Source organism: Stegostoma tigrinum, chromosome 17, assembly GCF_030684315.1.
Source record: "Stegostoma tigrinum isolate sSteTig4 chromosome 17, sSteTig4.hap1, whole genome shotgun sequence".
Classification (NCBI taxonomy): Eukaryota; Metazoa; Chordata; class Chondrichthyes; order Orectolobiformes; family Stegostomatidae; genus Stegostoma; species Stegostoma tigrinum.
In genome coordinates, this window is record NC_081370.1 from 13,372,781 (window position 1) to 13,400,630 (window position 27,850).

The 27,850-nt window shown below is 42.2% G+C and overlaps 1 protein-coding gene across 2 annotated transcripts in view; it reads right to left on the bottom strand.

Annotated features, from left to right (window-relative positions):
• Positions 1–1,567: 1,567 nt before the first annotated feature.
• LOC125459342 (ETS homologous factor-like) overlaps positions 1,568–27,850 on the bottom strand; it is a 101,664-nt gene continuing 75,381 nt past the window's right edge. Inside the window, exon 6 of one of the 2 annotated variants that reach the window (XM_048545701.1) lies at positions 1,568–1,670. In XM_048545701.1, coding sequence (XP_048401658.1) covers positions 1,658–1,670 — 13 coding nt within the window. In that variant the 3' untranslated portion in view covers positions 1,568–1,657. Of the gene's footprint in view, positions 1,671–16,290; positions 17,100–27,850 lie in introns of those variants that run through there. The other variant, XM_048545699.2, reaches the window with a different exon arrangement.

Sequence of the window (27,850 nt, forward strand, 5' to 3'; positions counted from 1 at the left end):
CCCTCCCCCCACTGCACCACACAACCAGCCCAGCTCTTCCCCCCCACCCACTGCATCCCAAAACCAGTCCAACCCGTCTCTGCCTCCCTAACCGGTTCTTCCTCTCACCCATCCCTTCCTCCCACCCCAAGCCGCACCCCCAGCTACCTACTAACCTCATCCCACCTCCTTGACCTGTCCGTCTTCCCTGGACTGACCTATCCCCTCCCTACCTCCCCACCCACACCTTCTCCACCTATCTTCTTTACTCTCCATCTTCGGTCCGCCTCTCCCTATTTATTCCAGTTCCCTCCCCCCATCCCCCTCTCTGATGAAGGGTCATAGTTTTAAGCTGGTTGGAGGAAAGTATAGAAGGGATGTCAGAGGCGGGTTCTTTACACAGAGAGTTGTGAGAGCATGAAATGCGTTGCTAGCAGCAGTTGTGGAAGCAAGGTCATTGGGGACATTTAAGAGACTGCTGGACATGCATATGGTCACAGAAATTTGAGGGTGCTTACATGAGGATCAATGGTCGGCACAACATCGTGGGCTGAAGGGCCTGTTCTGTGCTGTACTGTTCTATGTTCTATGTTCTATGTATTTATTCCAAGCCCAACTTTGTCACTTCCCATGGGAATCTGACCTGTGATCACTACCTTCAAATGACTTCCAACTGCTCAGGCTCTTTTCTAAGTATTAGGTGCAGAATTGTCCTCTCTCTCATTAGTTTTCTATGTACTTGCTATGTACTTCAATTGAAAAATTTGTCCCCTCCCTACCCTACCCACTAATATTTGCCCAGTTAATGTCTATGTTGTTAAAATCCTGTAATTTTAGTGCCTTCCTATCCTTACTGCTCTGAACTCTGATTAGGTATTTGATCTTTCTTTCTGCTTGGGAGCCACATTTGTGTTTTTTTTTACTATCTATCCATACAGCTTCATTTAATAATTCCAAGATTCCATCCTTATTGTTATAGTGGATTCTTGACCAATGTTGCAGCCCACTAACTCCTCTTCCTTCCACCTCTCTATCTTCTAAATATACAGCCAGGGATGTTGAGCTGCTAATTTTACCCATCTTTGTGCTGAGTCTTGTTCATGGCTATATCATAACCCCTCCCCCCCAGTGTCTATCTGTGCCCCATCAGCTCATCTATCTTATTCCTTAGGCTCCTTGCATTAAAATATATTCAATTAGCCTTAGAAAAACCTCACTATTTTTGTATCTAGCCTATAATTCCTCTACCTTCCAGACTCACTCGCATTTTACCTTCTAATTTTGTCTCAGCCTCTCTTACCTCTGAACAACCATCATCCTGTCAGTCAAATTTAAACTCACTCCAAAAGCATTATCAAAACTCCTCTTGAGGATGCTTATCCCATTCTTGTTCAACTTGTATGTATTTCATCTCCATGATACAAAGTCTCAATGTCTCAGAAATCTAAAGCCCTCCCTCCTGTATCTGCTCTTCAGCTATGCATTCATCTGCCTACCCTTCTATTCCTAAATTTGCCACACCAGGAGTCATCTGAAACCTTGCTTCTCAATTTCCTACCTACCTCCCCAAAATCTGCTTGCAAAACCTTCTTTCTCTTCCTTCCTCTGTCATTGGTCTCAGTGTGGGCCATGACCTCTGAACCGTAGCGGAGAATACACATGTCTTCAGGATTTTGCTTCATATGACTTGGCTATGACACATAAAAGAGAGAAAAAAAGTTTTATATATAGAAGGTATAAACTGCAAAACAAAGCTTCAATCTGTTTCCCATTAATATCTGTTAGAGATTATTAAATCCCAGAGAATAACACTCTTCTCTCAATTCTTCAATCCCTTACTTAACTGACTCTTTCCAGTTCTTTTCCTTGGACTGGTAAGACAGCTTTACAACTTGTTTCTCATTCATTTGGCATGAGCATTTTTCATGCGGATACCCTGAGCCTTTTTTCAGTTTGAATAGCTGGAACTCTTTTTTACAATCTCTCAACCTGGGATGATTCAAAAACTAAAACCCCTTCTGCTAGGCATTTAATTGCCGTGACCTAAAACATTGAACTACTCTGAGGCTAAAACAAAACTAGTGGTGTTGATCTGGTTTCGCTGCTTTTCATAAGATTAGCAGTATAAACATTTCATCCATTAAGGCCACAGGGATGTGGTTGGGCTGAACTTCCAAACTTCCTTGGGAATGCAGTATTTAGGTCACTATTCCAAGTGACTTTTTGGCCTTTGTGTTGAAAAGTCTTCATCAAATTGACTGAAATCTATCTGCTTCTATTTTAACATCCAAGTACCCCACTTATATATTCATTATCACACATGGTGGGGTTTCAACTCCGATTCTACTGGTTATTTGCCCAGGTCAGGAGATTACTACTGTAGTTTTATTGAATAAAATGCCTAGGTTGTGGAAGCACGCCAATCATGTCCACACTGACCATCTGAAGAGTAGCCCACCTAGAAACACTTTCCCTACCCTGTCCCTGTAGCCCTGCATTTCTGATGGCTAATCCACCTTGCCTACATATCCCTGGACATGATGGGCAATGTAGCACAGCCAATCCACCTAACCTACACATCTTTGGTCTGTATGTGAAACAAGAGTGCCTGGAGAAAAGCCATGCAGACCTGGGTGAGAATATGCAAACTCCACACAGATAGATGTCCAAAGGTGGAATTGAACCTGGGCCCCTGGCACTGTGAGGCAGCAGTGCTAACCACTGAGCCACCATACTGCCCCACCAGCATCCTGTATGAAAACTATGCTGCCATGTCATAAATATTCATGTCACACCAATCCAAGATACCTGACAAATAAAAATTGTTTTTAAAAAAAATTCAGATACATGATAGTCTTCTGTTCAAGGATAGCATCATACTGAGATCACAATCACGTTTTTATTGGTCCCCTTAGTTGTTTTCATTTCTGGGATTTGTATATGGAAGAGAGTGACTGGAGATGGACAGAAGACTATATGCTTTTGTTCTACTATATGCGCATCTATGATATTTGTATTGTAGCTATCCTGACATTCATAATACCTAACAATTTCCAAATTGCATGATACATGCAAGCTAACTAATTCCCTGACATTCTTTGAATAGGATAAAATTCTCTCAGTGCTTCACAGAAGTAATTTGCACGTTTTTGCACACAACACCCATATTCAGGGCACGTTTATGAAGATAAACAGAATCTAGATGGGAATAAATGTTGAAATGAATCTTAAAAACTGCACCAAAACTACACCAGAGCCCACTGCTACGACCTAGAAAATGAGAGATTAGGTTTCACTCTTAATCCTGGATTTACATTGTCATGCCTAAATCTTTTACTCAAGACCCAATTACAAGATGAAAAATTAAACTTGAGAAAACCAGTTTAATTCTAACACAAAGAATCTATTCATGGAGGAGCTGAAAAGAAATGGTTCAGATGAAAATTAAACTCCTATAATGACATCTTCTTGACAGCGTCTAGTAAACAGCTAATAATTTTAGGATTCAGCCTTTGAACAGCAATGCTGGGATTTAGGAGTTTAATTTCCTTAAGGATGAGAAGTAAGTTCTGTTGTTTTGCCCATGATGGGTATTTGTGCCACAGTGACAGATGGAGTTACAACTGCATAGCCTTTTGTGGCATACGGCTGGTTTGCTGTGTTATTTGTAATTCCTTTAATTTCATATCATTGCTATACCACTACGTCCAGTCACCACCCATAATCATTTAACCTGTGGTCCCAGTGGATAGTGTGGTGACTTTCATCAATCAGTCCTATCTGATCGGAGTTCAGAAGTCACACAATACCTGGTCATAGTCCAACAGGTTTATCTGAAATCACAAGCTTTTGAAGTGCTGTTCCTTTGTTACTGCATCTGACGAAGGAGCAGCGGTACAAAAGCTTGTGATTTCAAATAAACCTGTTGGACAATGACCTGGTGTCGTGTGACTTCTGACCTTGTCAACCCCAGTCTAACATCGGCACATTCCTATCATAGGAATGCAGGGATTTACTAATTCCCTCCACCACTCATTCTTCTGAATGATTATTATGCCAAAGGGGATATGGTTGCGTTAAACCACAAAGCAGGTGGTTAGATCCCTGTTTCCCAAGTTGCCAATCTTGGACGTGCTGCAGTTCATTTTGAGCATAACAAGGAACAAAAGACTGGAAAGACAACTACAGCTCTGCTCCAGGTAGCATTGATAGAGTGCCTGGTGCAAAGTTCCACACTGTCCTGATTTCTAAGAAAGGAGTGTGGAGGAAATCCATAAAGCAACAACTGGTACTGTGACTTTGGGAACAATATGAAAATCAAGGCTTTCCTCTATATCTACTCTCACCTGAGAGTGAAGTTATGCAATGAGGTATCAGTGTCTAAACCAGCATTAGAATGCTTGAAATCCAAGATATAGAATGTAAATAAAAGAAACTCTTTAGTTTTAAAATAACGGCTGGAGTTATTTTGATAATGCCATATCAGCGTTCTTACGACTATCCCTTTAGAACATAGAACATAGAACAATACAGCGCAGAACAGGCCCTTCGGCCCTCGATGTTGCACCATCCTGTGAGCTAATCTAAGCCCCTCCCCCTACACTATCCCAGCATCATCCATATGCTTATCAAAGTACTGTTTAAATGCCCCTAATGTGGCTGAGTTAACTACATTGGCAGGCAGGGCGTTCCATGCCCTTACAACTCTCCAAGTGAAGAACGTGCTTCTGTCTTTTATCCATCACCCCTCAATCTGTAACTATGCCTCCTCGTGTAAGCTGACATCATCATCCTCGGAAAAAGTCTCTCACTGTCCACCCTATCTAATCCTCTGATCAGCTTGTATGTCTCTATTAAATCCCCTCTTAGCTTTCTTCTCTCCAATGAGAACAGACCGAAGTCCCTCAGCCTTTCTTCATAAGGCCTTTGCTCCAGACCAGGCAACATCCTGGTAAATCTCCTCTGCACCTTTTCCAATGCTTCCACATCCTTCCTGCAATGGGGCGACCAGAACTGCACGCAATATTCCAGGTGAGGCTGCACTAGCATTTTCTATTCATTTTTTTTCAAAATTGAAGCCAATACGCTTTTAAAGACCTTACGATGGTGTATAGGGAGCTTGGATCTCTACCAAACTAACCAGGCAATACTCAGTAGGGAGGCTTGTATCTGTATCCCCTTTGATATGGATCAAGTGAGGCGCTTTTCTGAAGTGGGTGAATGATGTGAAGTGATATTAAAACTAGGTGAAACCGTGGTCTCAGCGAAATAGGAGGAAATCTGATTACAGTGATAGGCTTTTAAAGACAGGCCATGTGGCAGCAATGTTAAAGATTTGGCAAAGACCCATTACTCAGGGCTCCAACACAGGTAACAGAACAAAGGGAAGAGGGATGCACTAAATATCAAAGACAAAGGGTGTCATGCAAGGCTAGTGGAGATTACAGAGGAACAATTTCAAGCAGATTTATAAATAAGGAATAGGGTTTTAAATTCAATGCATTGGCAGACAGAAAGCCAGTGGAAATCTGGACCTAAATGAGCTTGGCATGGGTAATTAATTAAAGCTTGTGAACAGCACTGTAGACACCTTCCCCTGGCTCTAATCGTTTGAGAATGAAGATCTATAGATCACTGACACTGACTTATTGGACAAAATGTTCACTGAAGAAATGACCTGATGGGTATGTTGGTGAAAGATGTAGATTTGAAGAATGCTTGATCTGAGGGTGGAGTAGTTACAGAGGGATTTCCAGTTCTTGGAGACCTGGACAGCAGAAAGTATGATAAAGAGTGTGAGCAATTGTTACTGGGGATAACCATGATGTCAGGTTTGAAACATGACTGGCGTGAACTAGTTGGATCAAAGGGTCTGTTTCCGTGCTGCATGACTGTATGACAAGTGGGACAGCAGAGATTAGAATGTGGCAGCAGAATTTGCTTCAGTTCGTACTCAGATGTGAATAGGACACTGGGCAAGACAACATTTGAGGAACTTAGAACAAAATGATGGAGTGGGGAGAAGAAGGTAAGTGTGGAAAATTATCTGTAGCTGGGTTTTGCAGACCAATAAGAAATGGTTTTGGATCTGGTCTTCTTAATACTGAATTGTAGGATATCTTAACTCACAAAATATAATGCTTAAAAATGACCAACTGAACTGGATTCACAGGCTGCAGAATAGTTAGGTGGGAGATTGAAACGAAAGGACATTTATGGTGGAAGCTAGGAAACTGAATCATACATAAAACATGTTGGAAATGCACATCAGTTTTATCAGCATCAGCAGAAAGAAACAACTTTTACATCACCAATCCATCACCTTATTTCCAATCTTTGTTGGAATAATTGTGCTAACTTACACAGTTCCAATGGGAAACTTTTCCCTTCAGTTGTATTAAATGTACCCAGCAAGAAAAGCTCTTCATTTTTTGACTCTCGTATAGAAAAAGGGAGGAAGGAAAACGTCAGGGCTCTAGTGATTGGTGATTCATTAGTACTGGAACAGGCATTTCCGTGGCTGTGAGAAAAAGACTCCAGAGGTGGAGTGTTGTCTCCCTGGTGACATGGTCAAGGATATCTCAGCGAACTGCAGAATATTCTAAAGGAAGAAGAGTGATCAGCCTGTGGTCATGGTACATATCAACACCAACAACATATGTAATACAAAGGATGAGAAAATCAGAGAATAAGGATTGAGGATGTAAATTATAAAGTAGGGCGTCAAGTGCAGTAACCTCAGGATTACTGCTAGTGCCATGAATTAACAGGGGAGGCTGAATGAATACATGGCTGGAGAAATGGTGTCAGAGGGTGGGAATCAAATTCTAAGCAAACAGGTGATAGATGCAGTTTGATGTGGCTAAACGTGAAGATGTACACTTTGGCGTTAAAAACAGAAAAGAAATGCATTATTTAGACAGTGTTATATTGGGAAGTGTGGATGAACAAAGGGATTCGAGGTGTCTGTATACATCAGCCAATGAAAGTAGACAGGTAAGTGCAAAAGGCAAATGGTATATCGACCTTTATAGCAAGAGGATTTAGTTTAGATGTAGGGATTTATCATCGCCCCCATGCAGGACAACGTGAGTATTGTATTCAGTTTTGGTCTCTATACCTAAGAAAGTATAGAAAGAATATGGTGGATGTTGACTAGGCTGATGATGGTTTTGTCAGGACTGCCCTATGGGGTCAGATTAGTTCAACTGGGTCTGTGTTTACTGCTGTTGAGACAGGTGTGACAGGGTCAAATGAAATGTATTGAATCGTAACAGGGCTGAACAGACGAGTAGCAGGAAGGATGTTTCCCCGGTGCAATAACACTCGAGTATAAAGATCACTTTTCGTTAATTTTGATTCAAAAATGGAAAAAAAAATGATTTGAATCGAAGCACTGTGGAAGAAGATGTTGCAGTTTAGAAAAATAATTATTTTTTCTATTCACTTGTGGGATGAGGGTGTCACTGGCCGAGCAGAGGTTCTTGCCCGTCCCTAGTTGCCCTTGGGAAGGTGGTGATGAGCTGTCTTCTTGAACCACTGCTTTTCTCCTGCTGCAGGTTGACCCACAATGACTCTAGGGAGGGAATTCCAGGATTTTGATCCTCTGCCAGTGAAGGAATGACAACATATTTCCAAGTCAGAATAGTGAGTGAATTGGAGGGCCATTTGGAGGCGGTGGCGTTCCCATATGTCTGATGCCCATGTCCTTCTAGATGGAAGTGGTCTAGGGTTTGGAAGGTGCTGTCTGAGGATCTTTGGTGAATTTCTGCAGTGCATCTTGTAGATCGTACGCACTGCTGCTACTGAGCTTCAGTGGTGGAGGGAGTGGTGCTTGTGGATATAGTGCCAATCAAGGGGTCTGCTTTGTCCTGGGTGGGATCAAACTTCTTGAGTGTTGTTGGGGCTGCACTCATCCAGGTGAGGGGGGAGTATTCCAGCACAGTCCTGACTTGTGCCTTATAGATGCCAGACAAGCATTGAGGAGCCAGGAGTATCCCAAGCTTTTGAACTGCTCTTGTAGACACTGTGTTTACGTGGCGAGTCCAGTTGAGTTCCTGGTCAATGGTAACCCCCAGGGTGTTGATAGTGGGAGATTCAGTGATGGTAGCACCATTGAATATCAAGGGGTGGTGGTGAGATTCTCTCTTATTGTGATGGTCGTAGCCTCGCATTTGTGTGGTGCAAATGTTACTTGCCACGTGTCAGCCCAAGCCTGGATGTTGTCCAGATGTTGTTGCATGTGAACATGGACTGCTTCAGTATCTGAGGAGTCACAAATGGTGCTGAAAGAAATCTTGTCTGGAATGAGTTATTGGAACTTATTGAATGTTGCATCTGCCGACATTGTCTTGCTCAAGTGGTGAAGAAAGCAATTAGACATCTTAGATCTATAATGCGTGCTCAGGGCATCAATAGAAATTGCTAAGACACTCAGTTCAGTGATGCTTCTTCAGAACTGGAAAAGGTTGGTATTCATGCTGATGATAGGGTAGGAGGAGGGGTGAAGAGTAAACCGTAAGTAGAGATGGAGCCGAAAGAGATATAACAGCAATTAAGCAGACAAAGGAATGGGTAAAGGTCAGTTTGAAGAAATGAACAGCTACTAATAGGGACCATTAGTTCTGGTGGCAGTCCATGTCTAGTGTATGAGATTTGGGTCAGGACATGAGACAAGGGTCTCAGGCCCTGAAACAAAACTTAGGTGTTCTGAAAAGTGGTCACCCAGAATTGCTGAAGAATGGTCACTGGACCTGAAACATGAACTCTGCTTTCTCTTCACAGATGCTGCCAGATCTACTGAGTTTTTGTAGCAATTTCTGTTTGTGTTTCTGACTTCCAGCATCCACAGTTCTTTTCCTTTTGCTCAGGGCAATTTTGTGCAGTGACAAACTTTCAATTTTCCAATGAGTTCATGGTTAAGGGTAATGGCCCTGAAAGTGATGTTAATAGTGGGAGATTTAGTGATGGTAATGCCATCGAAGACCCAGGAGCAATGCTGGTTTCTCTCTTGTTGAAGATGTGGTCATTACCTGAAAATTGTGCGCTATAAAGGTCACTTATCACCCCAGTTGGAATGTTATCCAGATCTGATGGCTTAGGAAATGGAATTCCTTGTATCTGAGGAGCTGCGAATGGTGCTAAACATTGTACAATCATCAGTCAACATCCCCACTTTTGATTTTATGATGAGGTGAAGGTCGTTGATGAAGCAGTTGATAATTTTTCGGCCTAAGGAGCTCCTGCAGAGATGTTCTGGAGTTTCCTTTAAAGTGAAGTACTATCTACTCAATCTCAAATATAAACATTCAGGGATAGATTGTTCAGGGATAGATTGTGAGTTGAATTTTGTTGTTGGCATCGATTCAAAGGCATTCTGTAATTACACCAGTAAACTCTGAAGAAATCCAATTGAGTCTAACTGGATAAATGGAAATAAACTCTGCCAAAGGCAATACCAAACCAGTTATGTCAGTGCTTATTGTTCAGACAGGAATGAAGCTCCTCCGTAACTGGTATACTCAATACTGTATGTTAACACTGACAAAGATCATGTGATTTCTTTTACTTTGTCACAACGACAAATTTGAGATCTTTGTAATACTGAACTTATTTAAAGAGGTGAGAATGAATGTCATGCACCAGGCTTATTTGGAGAATGTGACCTGTGTTGCCAATTCTGTCATACCAGCAAGAGTGCGTGCTATTGTAGTGGCCTACACAGATCCTACACAGCTCCCAACAACTTTGTCGAACCATGTGCTGAGCACTTCGCAGGTTTTGGCAACACCAAAAGGGGTAATGTGCAAACTGCATTTTGATTTAATATGTCATCTGTTGCATAATGGTATCAATTTCACAGTTATGAAGTGGATAGGGAATGGATTTCAGTGGTTCATTAACCATGACATAACTAAGAAAGTTGGAGAGGAGCTTACCCATGAGCTCCACCTCATAATTTGTCAAAAAACCCAAGAGATGGAGCCATGTTGAAATCTACGTTTATATAGTCGCTAAACCAAGCATAAAATGAGGGGCACTTGACATCAGTAACAATGTAGAGGCAGTGGATGATCCCAAGGGCTTTGCTAACCCTGATTTCTATGCAAACTTGAATTAAATTACGTTTTCAGAGCAACCAAGCTCTTTTACATACTCTGCACTCATAAGAGGCTTTGTTAACAGGAGATCCTCACCTTTTAGAGTCAATTCAGGCAGCTGAGATGTTTCAGTGTGCACTGTCAGGACTAGAAGGCACTGTGAACATTGATGGTGACTTTCTCATCTACAGTTGCACTGAAAGTGAATTTGATACATGTCTATATGCATAACTTTAATAACTTGGAGGATGAAGCCTTACTTTGAACAAAGATACATTCTGTTTCAATAAAAGCAGAGTTGAATACTTTGGTTACGTGTTCCACTGCAGGGGTATTATCTGTTCCATGGAAAGTTGAAGCTACCGCAAAAAAAATGTGCAGGGAGATGGTGCTCATCAGCTACTATAGTCCCTTCATTTCTGACCTCAGTACATTATTTGAACCCCACCCGCATCCACCACCCAACTACACAATCTGACAAAAGAGACTACCGAGTGGGAGCGGACTACACCACACAACATACAGGGCACCAGATCACACATCAATTGATAGCAAGTTACACCATTCCCATTATAACACTGAGAAAACCATCCGGCTGCTTGTGGATGCAAGCTTGGGTGGCTTTAGAGAAATTCTCATTCAGAAAGACAAAGCAATCAATCTTTCTGATGCCAAGCAGTTTTCACATACCCATAGACTGATGTCATTCACAGGCAGAGAGAGTTCTCAATCACATGGGATAACTTGCACTTTCACCTCTACTTGTATGAAATGTTGTTTGAAGTAATAACCAGATCATTAGAAAGCTTCTTCACCAAGCCACATAGCAAACCATTCACTCACACATAAGATTAGTTACTGAAACAACAGAAATATTGAATACCAGCCAAGCAAGCTCAATCCAGTAGAATTTCTTTCATGACCTCCTTTTGCTGACAGTCAGTCATATCTGTCATGAATAAGAGGTGGCCATAAAGAAGAGGTGGTAACAATAAATGGAAACAAAATAAGATGAGGTGATGTGCCTGTGGAATTATGAAACTGCAAAGAGATTATCAACAGATAAAATTGTGCACACATTACAAGATCTTAGAAATGAGCTCACTGTTACAATCAGACCTGCAAATGCACTGTGCAATAACTGCATTGCCATTCCATAGTCAACAGTGGAAATGTTTGTGGAATTATCAAAACCAAGCATCTCCTTCAGGAAAACCACAGATTCCCAGGCATGGCCATCTGGTACAAGATAAAATCAATCTGTATGTGCCATGTCACGCAAACAAATCCCTGTATGGATGTCTGCAATACCACCAGGACAATAGAGTGAAGTTAGCAAATGCACAAAATGCCGGAGAGACTCAGCAGGTCTGGCAGCAACTGTGGAGAGAAGACAAAGTTAATGCCTCAAGTCCAATAATAATTCATTTCAGATTTCCAGCATCTGCAATGTTCTGTTTGGATTTAGGCCGAATTTAGCATTGATTCCTCTGCTTGCTGTCACTGTCAAAACCACAGCAGATTCCCAGTCATAGAAATAGTTACATCCAAAGAAAGCAGTCACTCCAGAGCTTGTCTGGATATGGAAATTGCTCCCAGTTCCTCAAATGATGATAGGTAATGGAAACACAGAATGGTTATAGTGCAGAAGGAGGCCATTCAGCCCAAAATGTCTGCACTGGCTCTCTGAGCATTTCAGCTTACTGGCAATCTCCCCCCTTTTCCTCATAATCCTGCACATTGTCTCTGTTTAAATAATCCCATGCCCTGTTGACTGCATCAGTTAAACCGTCTCCTTTCTGGCTGTGTATTCTGGATCTTAACTATTTCAAGTGTACAGAGAAACATTTTTCTACCCTCACATTGCTTCTTTCTCCTAACACTTTGGTTCTTGATCTATTTACAGTTGGGAATTGTTTTTCCTTCACCACTTTAACCAGATCCGTCATGATTTTGAAAACTTCCTTCAAGTCTCCTTGTTCCTATTTAGCAAGGACATTATTAATCTAGAGAGAGTTCAGGAAACATTTACCAGGATGTTGCTGGGAATGGAGAGTTTGAGTTTTAAGGAGAGGCTGGATAGGCTGGGATTGTTTCACTGGAGCATAGGAGGCTGAGGGATGACCTTGTAGTGGTTTATAAAATCATGAGGGGGGGATAAGGTGAATAATAAGGGTCTTTTCCATAGGGTAGGGGAGTTCAAAGCTAGAGGCATATTTTTAGGATGAGAGGAGAAAGATTTAAAAAGGGCCTGAGGGGTAACATTTTTATACAGAGGGTGGCTCGTGTGTGGAATGAACTGTGAGAAGAAGTGATGGATACAGTTAAAACATTTAAAAGGCATTTGGATAAGTATGTGAATAGGAAAGGCTGGAGGGATATGGGTCAGGAGTAGGCAGGTGGGGCTAGTTTAGTTTGGGATTATGTTTGGCATGGACAGGTTGGACTGAAGGCTCTGTTTCCAAGCTGTATGACTTTATGTTGCATGAACTTACTCGAGACCAGAAGGATTAACTGAATACAAAGCACAAGATGACTTTTAAAGTGGCACTCTAAAGTCAGGAGACAAAAATACTAGTGAAATATGGTGTTCATGTTGGAAAGCAAACAACTCCCCACCGATGCTATCCAACCATTTGCTGTGACAGCACAAAAGGATCAATGATCGCTGCTTGGTACTGATGGTCGATCACCACATGAAGCACTCTTTGTCAAAGCACAGAGAACACCATTTAAATTGAATTCAAATTTGACATTGAAATCACAGGTGAAGAGTGTGAGCTAAATTAAACTAGACCTGATCTTACACAATAGCCGGCTTGTGAGGGAAGAGGTCTATCTGCTTCTCTGTCCGTTCTGTAGGGCCACAAATGGAAATTCTGACCCAGTTTTATGTATTAAGCCTTGGTTCTCCTTACATCTATAATCTCCTTAAGCTTACTGTGATCTTCTCTTCCTTTAGTTTCTTTCATTGTATATCTCCTCCCTGTTTACCACATTAATACTGGTTGTGCCTACGGATCATCTAGGCTCTACATTTTGGTGTTTCCACTCTAAATATTTTACTGCTTTGCATCTCTCTCTCTTCCTTTATGATCCTCTGTATAAGCCACTTATTTAACTTCACTTTTGTATACACATCTAAACATTTCCATCTCTGACTCAGTATCCATTTTCATCTGATTATAATTTTAATTTGTGTAGCGTCAGTTACATTAATCATCAATAATATTAAAAAATCTCTTGTGTCTGTCCTCAAAGTCCCTTCTATTTTAAAGGAACATGAAATCAAGTGGCAAGTGTTATTTCTACTTTGATGAGGTCAAAAATCACACAATACCAGGTTAGAGCCCAATAAGTTTATTTGAGGACACAAGCATTCAGAGCCTCAATCCTTCGGGTGTTAGAAGAAGTAAGGCTCAGGAAGATTGTTTCTTCAAATAAACCTATTGGACGATAACCTGGCCACATGTGATTTCTGATTTTGTCCACTCCAGTCCAACACTGGCACCTCCACATCATGGCTCCGTTGATGATGTTAGATTAACTGAACAGCTATAATATCAACATCGTGTCAAGTAACACCGGTCAAATAATCTAGCAAACAGGGAAGAAAACCAGCTTCACATTTTCTTAATGCTAATGGTCTTTATAATATTTACATCTGGGATTTCCAGGTGAATTTGGGTCAACGTTAACAATATTTTATCATCATTTCTTTTATCAACATTATTTCTTCCTCATAGTGTACTAATTCTGGTGAGACATGAGGCCCCTGATGTCTTTGCACATATGATGGAACAATATTCAGATGCAATCAACAGTATCTTTGTTTAATTTCTTCCCATAATATGGGACAATAAATCATATTTAATTAAGACACTGTGTTTAACTTATGGTTAATTAATCATTCACTGTACATTAATTGCCAGATTGCACTAACATACACACAAGTTATCTGAAATTGACAGACAGGGGAAAGTTCCACCAGTCCATCTGCCCTTTCCAAACTTCCCCTTTCCACCCAGGATCCCCTGTGAAAGTGAAAACACAGGCAAATACTGAGGACATTCAGGGATAAAAACTGGGAATATCCTACTCCTATCTCCATAGACAGTCAAAACTAATCTGGGAGATAATGTTGATCCTGATTACTTTGTAGGATAACTCTCTTGCTTGAAGGAAGCTTTAAGACCCAAGTGGTAATGGTCACCATTATTAAGTCACAGATTCATACAACGTAGAAAAGGCCCATCGGCCCATCAGGTCTGCACTGATATGACAAATAGAGTCATAGAGCGAAACAGCATGGAAACAGACCCTTTGGTCCAACTTGTCCATGCCAACCAGATAGCCTAAATTAATCTAGTCCCATTTGCCAGCATTTTGCACGTATCCATCTAAACCCTTCCTGTCCATATACCTATCCAGATGGTTTATGTGACATTTTAGGTCAGACAATGCGAGAGCTTGTTTAGAATCTCTTTGTGTTTTGGTTTGAGGTTAGACTGGTTTTAATTCTAAAGTAGGAATTTATAAAATGCCACATTGACTGACCGTCTACAAGCTGTGAGCTTTTTGAACAAATAGAATGTATCTGCAAATACAAATTCACCACTTAGATTCACATGCATATGTGCATTTGTGTGTGTGTGTGTGTGTGTGTGTGTGTGTGTGTGTGTGTGTGTGTGTGTGTGTGTGTGTGTGTGTGCACGTGCAAGAGAGAGCGAGAGGGAGTGAGCATTGCCTGGCCGAAAATATTACCTCTTCTTTACACTGATAAAACCTTTTGTTCTCACAGGACAGTGACTTGAAAGGAATTCGGGGATTTACATATACATTTAAAACCTTGCAACTGATTAAAGATTGAACGGCATATTAGGTTTGTTCAGTAAATCTTCATCAGTGGTGTAATTCTTTGATATTTTACTTATAAATTCTGCGTCTTATACTGACTCTCTCACTAACACCTGTAGAAGGAATAACACTCTGAAAGCTTGTGGTTTCAAATAAACTTTTGGACAATAACCTGTTGTTGTATGATTTCTGACCTTGTTCACCCCAGTCCAACAACAGCACCTCCACACTTTGGAATATAAAGTCATACATGGGAGCAGCACAGTGGCACAGGGGTTAGTACTGCTGCCTCACAGCACCCAGGAACTGGGTTTGATTCCACCCTTGGGCAACTGTATGTGTGGAGTTTGCACATTCTCCCGATGTCTGCATGGGTTTCCTCCAAGTGCTCTGATTTCCTCCCACAGTCCAAAGATGTGCAGGCTAGGTGAATTGGCTATGCTAAAGTGCCTGTAGTGTTCAGGAATGTGTAGAGCGATAGGTTGTGGGGGTGGTGGTGGTGGTGTGGGAGGTGGGTCTGGGTTAGGGTTCTGGGGATCAGTGTGGATTTGTTGGGCTGAGGGCCTGTTTCTGCACTGTAGTGATTCTATGAAACAGACCCTTCAGTATTGCTAGGCCATTTCAACCATAATCCCAAACTAAACCAGTCCCTCCTGCTTGCTCCTGACCCATATGCCACCAAACCTTTCCTATTCATGAGTTTATCTAAATGTCTTTTCAACATTGTAACTGCACCTGCATCCACCACTTCCTCTGGAAATTAATTCCACACACAAGCCACGATCTGTGTAAAAAAAATCCCTCTCGTGTCTTTTTAAAATCTTTCTCTTCATCTTAAAAACATGCTCCCCATCTTGAAATCCCACATTCTCACGAAATGACACCTGCCTTATCGATACCACTCATGATTTTATGAACCTTTATAACGTCTCCCCTCAAGTTCCTGCGCTCTAGTGAAAAAGCTAGACCTATCCAGCCTCTCCTTATAACTCAAATCCTCCATTCCTGGCAACATCTTGGTAAATCTCTTCTGAACTCTCCAGTTTAATAATATTCTTCCTACAACAGGGTGACTAGAACTAAACAAAGTACTCTAGAAGGGGCTTTACCAATGTCTTGTACAATCTCAACATGACCTCTCAACTCTACTTGAAGATCTGAGCAATGAGGGCAAGTGTGCTAAACACCTTTTTAACCACTCTATGTATATGTGAATGTACAAAGCATGCACCTGAACCCCTGGGTCTCTCTGTTCTACAACACTACCCAAGGCTCTACTTTTTATTATATAAGTTCTGCCTTTATTAGCTTTACCAAAATATAACACTTTGCATTTATACAAATTAAACTCCATCTGCCACTCAATAAAAATTGAAAGAACTGCTGATGTTGTAAAAACAGAAGTTCTGGAAAAGCTTGCCCATCTGGCAGCATCTGTGAAGAAAAAATCAGAGTTAATGTTTTGGGTAAGGTTACCCTTCCTCAGAATGGTTCCAAAAGTAGACACAGCACCGATCGCTGTGGAATACCATTGATCACAGGCCTCCAGAAAAGGCCAAACCTGACAGGTCCAAGCAGTGTAATCTCATCTTCAAGAGGCTTGTCACCTCCTCCACAATAGCCCTGGATGACGAACAGGTTATAGTGTTTCAGTCTGCAGTCTGTGGAATGGAAACATCAGCCTTGGTCACAGTGGGTAGCCCTTGTCTCCCAGTACTTACAATTGTAAAGCACCTGGATCCTCAATCACAGCAGGAACACAAATGTTCTGAAGGATATAGGCATCGTGGCAGCCCCCGGGATACCAGGTACAATCGTCTGTGAAGAGAAACCAATGATCACTGGCATATTGACGGATTGGAGCCCCATTCTGTTGATGAACGTACTTCCATTACGATAGGACTCTCTCAGTATGACACGCATATAATCTACAACAGCCTGTAAGTGGGGGGCTGTTGCTGAATCTTTCTGCCTGGGCTGCTGCACTGGTATGAAGTGGTGAGAGCTGGCATTGGTCATGGCCTTCATACATCTCTAGGTGGGTGATTCACAGATGACATCTCAGCTCCCCAGCGACTCCTTGGAAGGAGAAAGTTTTATAAAAGTTCATTGCAGCAGTGGTGATGACTGAAGCTGGACCCATCGGCCACACATGTAGTGAATCTGTGTGGGGAGCAGGAGGAAGAGAACAGGTCCTAAGCAAAATAAGCAGTCAGCATGCCACATCATTTACAATTGATAACTCAATGTTCTCTTTAGGAAAGTGAGACATGGTGATTCTGATGTGTACTCAGACATTGGTATTCAGATTGTGCATTATTTCAATGAATGCAGCACTAGTCATTTAAGCAATGAGAGGCCAAGAGATTATACATACAGCTAGCGTGTGGAGATCTTTGATCCCTTCCCCCAGCTTCACACCCCCAAGGAAAGGCTTTCACTTTCACTCAAGGATGAGTGTTGGAATAAAAATCAAACACTGACTTTGGTGCGGTCATAGCCATTTTCTTTTCTTGGTTCAGATTGAGGGTCCAAGTGAATATGGAGGACAGCGCAGGATGGGTATGGCTGACACTCCTTTGTGTAGTTGCACTGGACCTGCAGAGCTGACTTCAGACCACTCCCTAGACTTACTGAAATGGAATCCCTGATTCTGACTGTCCTGTGCAGCTGACTGAACAGTGCTAAAATCCTCGACTGTGAACCACAGTGCCCTTGACTGACTGTGCCAGGGCCTCCTGACTGATAATAGTCCCCCTTAACATGATTAAGAACTGCCCCTCCCCCCACATTTGACTTTGACATGTGGCCATTTGGTTGAAGCACATGCAGTGTAGGCATGAGAACTGTTGACAAAGTGTGACAAACTGCCTGGTGTTGTGTCTGTGCTGAAATGCAGAGCAAGGCAGAAGCACTGTGGGCACACTTCAAGTAGTAGGCACAAGGTGAGCTTGTACTGAAGGGAGTAGGTGTGTAGGCCTGAAATACAGTCTGTTTGAATTCATGAGCTGTTGTCAGTCCCAATGCGCAAAGTGTCCTTGCTGAGGCATTCTAATGGAAGATGCCAATGCACTCCAAACTGTAGTGGAGAACAGCACTGGATAGAGATGTGCTATGATGATATTGTACAGCTGGTAGATCATAGATGCCAAGGTCCATGGGTATGGGGTGTACACCCTTGCCCATGCAGTGTGCTCTAAGGAGTACTCAGAGTCCAAAGTGACAATCTAGAGGAAGCTGCGGTGGGCTGAAATTGCCAGGTACACACTCTGAGGTAAGTGTCAGGGATTGTTCACATCTAGTTTCTAACTGGAGGGTGGCTAATGAGAAGCCACGGAATAATGAGATGACATTAACGAACAATGAGATGTTCATGCATGCTCGACCTCTCACCATTCAATGTTCAGATTCTCATCTTGCTGTTTAACACATGGTTGAGAAACTGGACTTTTGCTCTTGATGTTGAGAATCTGCCTACTGACTATTTGATGTGATTCTCCCAACATTTTCTCACCATGGCCCAAATCGTTCAAGGTCTAGGAAGATACCACTCTATGAGATTCTCTAGAATCAGAGCATGAAGAGACTGAGCAGAATAAGATCCCTATAAGATTTGACAGGAATCAAATTCCATTGAGGCTGTTGGCTACTAGGAGACAATAAAAATGATACCAGTCAGATCCCATGAGCTTCAATTAGATCCCATAAGCTTCCTGTCATTAGATCCCAGCTGATTTCCAAGCAGTTGGAAACCAATTAGAATCAGAACCTAGTGTTTCCTTTAAAAAACAGAAAATTCTGGAGAATCTCAGCAGACCTGGCAGCATTTGTGGAGAGAGACAGAAACGGTTAGTGTTTTGAGTCCATTATGACCGTTCTTCAAAAACATTACTGCTGTTTCTCTTTTCACCAGATTGTGCCAGACATACTGAGAATTTCCAACCCTTTATGATTTTATTTCGGATTTCCAGTGTTCACATTTATTCTGCTCCTCTTTCTTTCTGGTTTTTTAAAAAGTATCTCTCAGGTTCCACATTTTTCTATTTTTATGTATTTCTTGTGTTTATTTTATTAATACACTCCCCGTTAAAAGACTATGGCGTGCGTTAATGAGACTTCAGTTAGGTTGGTGAAGGAAATGCATGCAGTTGCTTGCCCTGTCCATATACATGTCCTGAATCTCCATGGATTTGCTAAACACTTTGGCTCTCTGATCCATCACAAGTTCCAGTGCAAAACTCCATCTGCGGAAAACCAAGGGGTAAGTGCAAGGATGGCTTGCTGCAGGACCTTGGTGAGGCCACACCTGGAAGATTGTGTGCAGTTTTGGTTTCCTTATCTGAGGAAGGATGTTCTGGCTGTGGAGGGAGTACAACACAGATCTACCAGGCTGATTGGTGGGATGGCAGACTAACGTATAAAGAAAAATGGATCAGTTAGGGCTATATTCATTGACAGTTAGAAAAATGAGGAGGTGTTGTCGTAGAAATCTATAACATTCTAATAGGACTAGACACAGTCAATCCAAGAAAGATGTTCCCAACAACAGAGAAGCCCAAATCTAGGAACCACAGACTAAGAATATGGGGTAGCCATTTAAGACTGAGAGGAGATGACTTTTCTTCACCCAGAGAGTGGTGAATCTACAGAATTCTTTGCCACAAGCAAGTGATTGAGGCCAAAACATTGAATATTTTCAAGCAAGAGTTAGAAATAGATCTTGGGGCTAAAAGGATCCAAGGGTTTGAGAGAAAGTAGAAACAGGGTACCTATTAGGTGATCAGCTGTGATCATATTAAATGGTGGGTCAGGCTTGAAGTGCTGAACAGCCTACTCCCGATCCTATTTTCTGTGTGATGTGCAGCACAAAATTAGTGGAGACCACTGGAAATGCACCATGAGGCGACATTGTGGCTCACTGGTTAGCATTGTTGCTTCACAGCACCACAGACTCGGATTCAATCCCAGTCTCGGGTGGCTGTCAGCGTGGAGTTTGTACATTTGTCCACATGGGTTTCCCCCAGGTGCTCTGGTTTCCTCTCACAGACTACAGATGAGCAGGCTAGGTGGAAACTGTGTGGAATGCAGGGTTACAGGGAGAGTGTGGGGGAACTGGGATTGGGTGGGGTGCTTTTGGGAGGGTTGATGTGGACTTGATGGGCTGAATAGCCTGTTTCCACTAAAGAGTACTAAAAATCAGATCCGCCACAAGACATGTGAGGATGAGAATGCCATCCAGGTTGAGATTGTTCTCCTGACATATCCTTGTCTAATGGAATGGTAGCAAAACAATAGTGGGAACATGGGATGGAATCCGTGATCCAGAGGAGCTTTGAAATGGACAAGAATGGAGATAAGAAAGACATTGGATACAATGCAAACTGAGAACTAAAACAGGATTACAACAGCCACAGAAAAACAGGTAACTGAACATGACTCACCCAGCATGAAAATAGTCCATGAAAAGGAAAATAAAGCAAAGTAAATTTACAGCATTACATTTACAAAGAAAAGCTCATTCTGTCACTGCCATTTTGTTAAGTTGTTACTTTCTTATCGTCCATCCTAGTAGTATGTCTTAGCACTTTCCCAGAGGGAGCCCTTGCCAGTCCAATCTACTTATATGTAGATCTCAAGGGATAGGACTAGGTAGAGGAATGGTTAAATGGCTTCATGAGATATGGGATCGTTGCATGGCTGGAACTTTACCAAGGAACCAGAGTTTGTCAAATCCTGCTCACTAACTGGAAATTGTTCCATCTTTTAGAAAATCAATTTAAGCTGTGGGAGATGTGCAGGAAGAATTGTAATGTTCCAGGCACGGGACCTGTTGCAGAAGTGTCACTGTCAAACTATCAGTATGAGACTAGATGGTCAACCGTGATTGAGAAATGAGGGGCTTGTCAGTATGCATTCCCTCCACACTATCCTTCCTCCCCTAACACTGCCAGGAAAATTCACTGCTGCAAATTGGAATAAAATTTCAGGATGGTGTGAGGTATTTTCTCTTGTGAAGCATTGTTATATCCCCCAGCAACCTTACAACCTGGACTCTTCTATCTGCTATTACTCCCCTCATGTAGTAGAAAGTGAACTTTACTTGTTATGTTCTGTTTGGCACTGCTATGGAAACTTGACCTATAATTTATACTTAGAGATGCAGTGAAACTTTCCATTACAAATCACAATCCTTTGACTAATCAGCTAACTCATTACAAAGTTTGCGGAGACATGATTTACATGTTTGATTATGAGCCAAATAGTTTGATAGTAGTACAGGTTTTCTCCGGCCTAGCTCTGAATTTTTTTTTACGTTTTCTCTTGCCCACGACACCTACCTCCTCTTTTCAGGGCCATTTCCACAAAACTAGCAACCAACAACTTCCCTCCTGGGCCCTGTGTCAGCTGATATTGTGAATGGTTTCCCTTCCTCAGGAAATATGTTCCTTCCTCGATTAATGTGTTTCTAGGCCAAGTTGTTAAGATCCCTGCTGATAGGATTACTGGGCATGTCAGATTCCTGTGTGAAACCTGGTTTGATGGACCATAAGCTACTTGTTACTGTGATGGTTAGCCACTGAATATATTCACAAGAGGCTAGCATAACAATCAAAGTGTTTTGAAAGGTCTTTGTGCCAATTTACTGCTGGGGGTGTTTGCGCATGTGCTTCCCCAAGTCTCAGATGCTCTGATATCAGAGGTGACATTGGATCAGTCTGGAGCTTACATTTTAACACGACTGATGTGGCCCAGCCACCCAAAAGAGTTCACACCCATTGAGCTTAAAGTTCCTCATTTACTTATGCTTTTTTTTTGGGAAGTTGATCATCCTTTTTGGCTTCTTGCTGGGGTGCAGCACTGTGTTATGTCACCTAAGTGCCTACAATGAGAGGCAATGGGGGCATTGAACCTTAGGAAGAATAAGGGCCACACCTTGATCTTCTCCTTAGGCACAATCTACTCATGATCCTTAGCAGGACTCACTGGTTAATCGCCAACTATGAGCACCAAGCAACAGACAGCTGACCCCGTGTTGACCTGGGATCTTCCTGATCTGAATCATTTGCTGGAAAAACTCTTTCCATGATCTGGAGTTTGGGGTGGTCCAACCCCTGATCCCTTGGGAGAGGAGGCAGTTCTCCTGAGAAAGAGGGAGGAGTCTTCCATCCTATTGGAATTTAAATATTTTGCGACAATTGTGGATATTATAATGAATCAATTTCCATACTGATGAAAGGGAAGGGCATTAAGCAGAGCACTCTCGTACCCTGCCCTCAATAAATCACTGGAACCCTTACCTGTCACCATTGGTGTTTTGTGCAGATTTCACAAGAAAATCAATTCATGCAGAAAGCAGATATTAATACTGCATAAGAGGACAGTGCTGACTGGCTGGGAAGTGAACTCTGATTAGCCTGTGTAGCCAATTTACAATTATCAGTTGGATTCACAGTACAGTGCACCTGAGTGTATTGAAAACTACATACATTAATGTACATGCTCTGTCCTTAATGAGCAGAAATAACATGCACACACCCTGTAAAAACCTAAAGAACTAGGAAGCTGTAAATCAGGAACAAAAACAGAAGTTGCTGGAAAAGCTCAGAAGGTTTGGCAGCATCTGTGAAGAAAAAAGTCTGATCTTTTTCTTCACAGATGTTGCCAGACCTGCTGAGCTATTCCAACAACTTCTGTTTTTGTTCCTGATGTACGCATGCTGTGCCTGTTTCAACTGAACAAAATACGTGACAGCCATTTGCTACTCATTTTTCAACCTGGCTGATTTAAAATTTATTAAGATTTAAACAAAACCTGGCGGTTAGCTGTCAATCAGCATTAATGCACACATTTATCATGAGAATAAGTATTGGAGTCCTTTTAACATCCAATTAGCACTACTACTGCAGCATATAATTTTGGTTTACCCCTTGAATTTGCATTCTCGTGAAGTGTCCTGTTGAGTGCATATTGAAAATGTTTGGCAAAATGTCTCTTGTCTTAATGCTGAAGTTCTACACTTCTGAAGCCCTGTGAGAATCGATGATGGAGGTTAAATTCCAGGTGCTGTGTTGCAATGGCATTTTGAAAGACTTATCACCAATTTGCTAAGAAATGACACTCTTCAATCAGCTTACTCCAACCCCAGAATTTGATCTACAAGTTGCCTGATATGAATCACCACCCTGTGCTTTGTTTAACTAGATGCTGTGTTCACTCTGAGCGCTCTGCTGAATAGAAACAGATTAAAACTGCCAAGCTCTGCAAAGCCTCAAAATCGTCATCGGAAATGTTTACTCTCGCAGCATAGATTTGTATTTAAATGTTGTCCACACTTGAATTCTTTTAAAAAGTCATGGGTTAAAGTGGACTTCACAATTCTTTAAAAAAAAATCCTTGATTCCCCATCAATAGCTCTCCTGTGTCTGTTACTCCTCATTGAGTTGTATGTTCCATGGCCAACCTCTGGCACATTATCAAAATAACTGCGCTCCATCAAGATGGTGGCCTTGATTTTCAGTGTTGTAAATTGGATACAGATATTTGTCCTGCTGACTGTGCACTTTGGAATTGTTGACATATTACCTGGCCTCTAAGGGTCTTGCATAGCAGTGGCAGTGTACTAATCTCTGGACCAGAAGGTCCAGGTTCATACCATGATGTGCGCTCAAAGTGTGTGATAACATGTTGGTTACAAATAATCACGTGTTGGCCTTTATGGTGCCAGAGCTTGGCACTGAGCAGTTCTTGGAGGCTGGCTGCAACTGGTAAATGAGCACTGAAAGGAGTAAAACGTTTTCATTATTGCCTCTTACCCATCCCCAATTTCATGGTCACTTGTGAGGTATTTTGACAGAGAAAAAGAATAGAACCATTTATTTAATTTTGCAGCAATGCCAGGAACCAGAGAAGAACAAAAGATGCTACTGCTGTGAATTAGAGGCAACAATGTGGAGCAAATCTTTCCCTGGTCTGCAGGTGTGGTGTACAGCACTCAGTCCTGCCTATGGGACCATGAGGATATGCAGAAATGAACACAGACACTCCCCAGGCCAATATCCATCAGAGTTAGAGTCACAGAGCTGAACAGCATGGAAACAGACCCTTCAGCCCACCTCATCCATGCTGACCAGATATCCTACATAAATCTAATCCCATTTCCCAGCATTTGGCCCATATCTCTCTGAACACTTCCTACTCATATACCTATCCAAATGCCTTTTAAATGTTGTAACTGTACCAGCCTCTGCCTCCCCTTCTGGCAGTTCCTTCCCCAAACCCACCACACCTGTTTGAAAAAGGTGCCCCTTACGTCTCTTTTAAATTTTTTTCTCCTCTCACCTTATATCTATGCCCTCTAGTTTTGGACTCCCACACCTTGGGGAAAAGACCTTGTCTATTCACCTGATCCATGCCCCTCATGTTAATTTAAACCTCTACAAGGTCACCCCTCAGCCTCCAACTCTCCAGGGAAAATCCCAGCCTGGTCAGCCTCTTCCTATAGTGCAGACCCTCCAACCCTGGCAACATCCTTGTAAATCTTTTCTGAACCCTTTCAAGTTTTGCAACATCTATATCAGGGAGACCAGAATTGCACACAGTATTCCAAAAGTGGCCTAACTAATGTCCTGTACAGCTGCAACATGACCTCCCAACTCCTATACTCAACACACTGTCCAGTAAAGGCATGCGTACCAAACACCTTCTTCACTATCTTGTTGAACTGGGACCCCACTTTCAAGGATCTATAAACCTGTACTCCAAGGTCTCTTTGTTCAACAACACTCTCCAGGATCTTGCCATTAAAGTGTATAAGTCCTGCCTGATTTGCCTTCCTAAATGCAGCACCTCATTTATTGAAATTAAACTCGATCTGCCACCCCTCAGCTCATTGGCCCATCTGACCAAAGTCCCGTTGTACTCTGAAGTAACCTTCTTCAATGGCTACTGCACCTCCAATTTTGCTGTCATCTGCAAAGTTAATAACCATACCTCCTACATTCATGTTCAAATCATTTATAAAAATGACAATAGGAGGTTACAATGGGAAATTGGCGACATCACAGCAAACAATGCAGTCCAGTGAGTCTCAGCAAGCTACTCAGCCTTGGGAGGTCTCACAACCAAACCCAGACTTGTTTTCACTAAAATGCACATACATTCACTCCCAGTGTGCATCTGGATGGCTCACCTATTCACTGTCTCAACCTGCTAAATTATTCAGAAATCTTGATTATTCTGTACTCTGTGCAATATGAGAGGGTGAAAAACAGTCTGGGATATTACTATCCTAAATAGCTGGAGAGAATATAAAGGGTTTGGGAAATATGAACAGGGATAGGCCATTCAGCTGATTGAGTTTGGCCCATCATTTTAGATCGGGTGATTACCTTCTCAACGCCACTTTTCCACACTTTCTCCACATCCCTTAACGTCACTAGTCTTAGAACATAGAACATAGAACATTACAGCACAGTACAGGCCCTCGATGTTGTGCCGACCTGTCATACCGATCTGAAGCCCATCTAACCTACACTATTCCATGTACTTCCATATGCTTGTCCAATGATGACTTAAATGTACTTAAAGTTGGCGAATCTACTACCATTGCAGGCAAAGCGTTCCATTCCCTTACTACTCTCTGACTAAAGAAACTACCTCTGACATCTGTCATATATCTTTCACCCCTCAATTTAAAGCTATGTCCCCTCGTGCTCGCCGTCACCATCCCAGGAAAAAGGCTCTCCCTATCCACCCTATCTAACCCTCTGATTATTTTATATGTCTCAATTAAGTCACCTCTCAACCTTCTTCTCTCTAATGAAAACAGCCTCAAGTCCCTCAGCCTTTCCTCGTAAGACCTTCCCTCCATACCAGGCAACATCCTAGTAAATCTCCTCTGCACCCTTTCCAAAGCTTCCACATCCTTCTTATAATGCGGCGACCAGAACTGTACGCAATACTCCAAGTGCGGCCGCACCAGAGTTTAGTACAGTTGCAGCATAACCTCATGGTTCCAGAACTCGATCTCCCTATTAATAAAAGCTAAAACACTGTGTGCCTTCTTAACAACCATGTCAACCTGGGTGGCAACTTTCAAGGATCTGTGTACATGGACACCGAGATCTCTCTGCTCATCTACACTACCAAGAATCTTACCATTAGACCAGTACTTTGCCTTCCGGTTACTCCTACCAAAGTGCATCACCTCACACTTGTCTGCATTAAACTCCATTTGCCACCTCTCAGCCCAGCTCTGCAGCTTATTTATGTCTCTCTGCAAGATACAGCATCCTTCGTCACTATCCACAACTCCACCGACCTTAGTGTCATCTGCAAATTTACTAACCCATTCTTCTACGCCCTCATCCAGGTCATTTAGATTAGATTCCCCACAGTGTGGAAACAGGCCCTTTGGCCCAACAAGTCCACACCGCCCCTTGAAGCAACCCACCCAGGCCCATCCCCCTATGACCTACATACCCTGAACACTAGGGCTATTTAGTATGGCCAATCTACCTAGCCTGCACATCTTTGGACTGTGGGAGGAAACTGGAGCACCCGGAGGAAACCCACGCAGACACGGGGAGAATGTGCAAACTCCACACAGACAGTCGCCCGAGGCTGGAATCGAACCCGGGTCCCTGGTGCTGTTAGGCTGCAGTGCTAACCACTGAGCCACCGTGCCGCCCATTTATAAAAATGACAAATAGCAGTGGACTCAACACTGACCCTTGCGGTACACCATTAGTAACTGGTCTTCAGGATGAACATTTCCCATCAACTACCACCCTCTGTCTTCTTTCAGCAAACCAATTTCCGATCCAAACTGCTATATCTCCCATAATCCCATTCCTCCGCATTTTGTACAATAGCCTACTGTGGGTAACCTTATCGAACGCCTTGCTGAAATCCATATACACCACATCAACTGGTTTATTCTCTTCTGTTTGGTCACCTTCTCAAAGAACTGAAACCTAACAACTTGTCTTGAACCTGCCAAATTATTGTGATTCTGAGGTACAGAATTCTAAAGAGTCACCACATTCTGAGTGAAAAGAACCCTTCTCAATCACTCTTAAATGACCTGATCATTATACTGAGATTAACTCCCTAGTTCTCCAGTCATCCACCAAAGAAAACATTCTATCTATTTCCAACATGTAAGAAATATTCAAGTTTCAGCAAAATCACGTCTCCTTCTTCAAGACTTTAGGGAATACAGACCCAGTTTTCACAATCTCTGCAATGTAAAACAATTCTGTAATGCCAGTGATTAATATGGAGGAACTCTGTAGTAACCCCTTATGGCAAGGAGGCCAATACCTGTACACAATACTCAACATGATCTATACAACTGCAGCAGGACATCTTTACTTCTGAATGCAAAGCCTCTTGCAATGAAGGCCAACATGCTGTTTGTCCTAATTGCTTGCTGCACCAACATGTTGGCTTTCCATGACTCCTGAGCAAGGGCACCCAGATGCTTTTGGACTCCCACACTTTACAACCTCACACCATTTAAGAAATAGTTTGTATGCTTTTTTTCCCTCTCAAAGTGAACAACTTATTGTATGTGTTCTGCCATGTTCTTGCCCATTCACATAAACTGTCCAAGTTCTCTTGAATCCTCATTGCAGCTCCCTCACAACTTGCAGTCCCATCCATTTTGGAGTCATCAACAAATTTAGAAATATTACATTTGGCCCCCACATGAAAATCATTTGTGTAGATGGTGAACCTGAAACTGCCCTTGTGATACATGTTTAGTAATTGCCGAATGATTTATTTATTCCTACTCACTGATTTCTGTCTGTTATATAATACTCAATTCACATTCATGTACTGTTGACAATCTCATGTGCTGTCATTTTGTTTACAAGCCTCTTTAAGTGGGTCCGTTTCAAAAGGCTTCA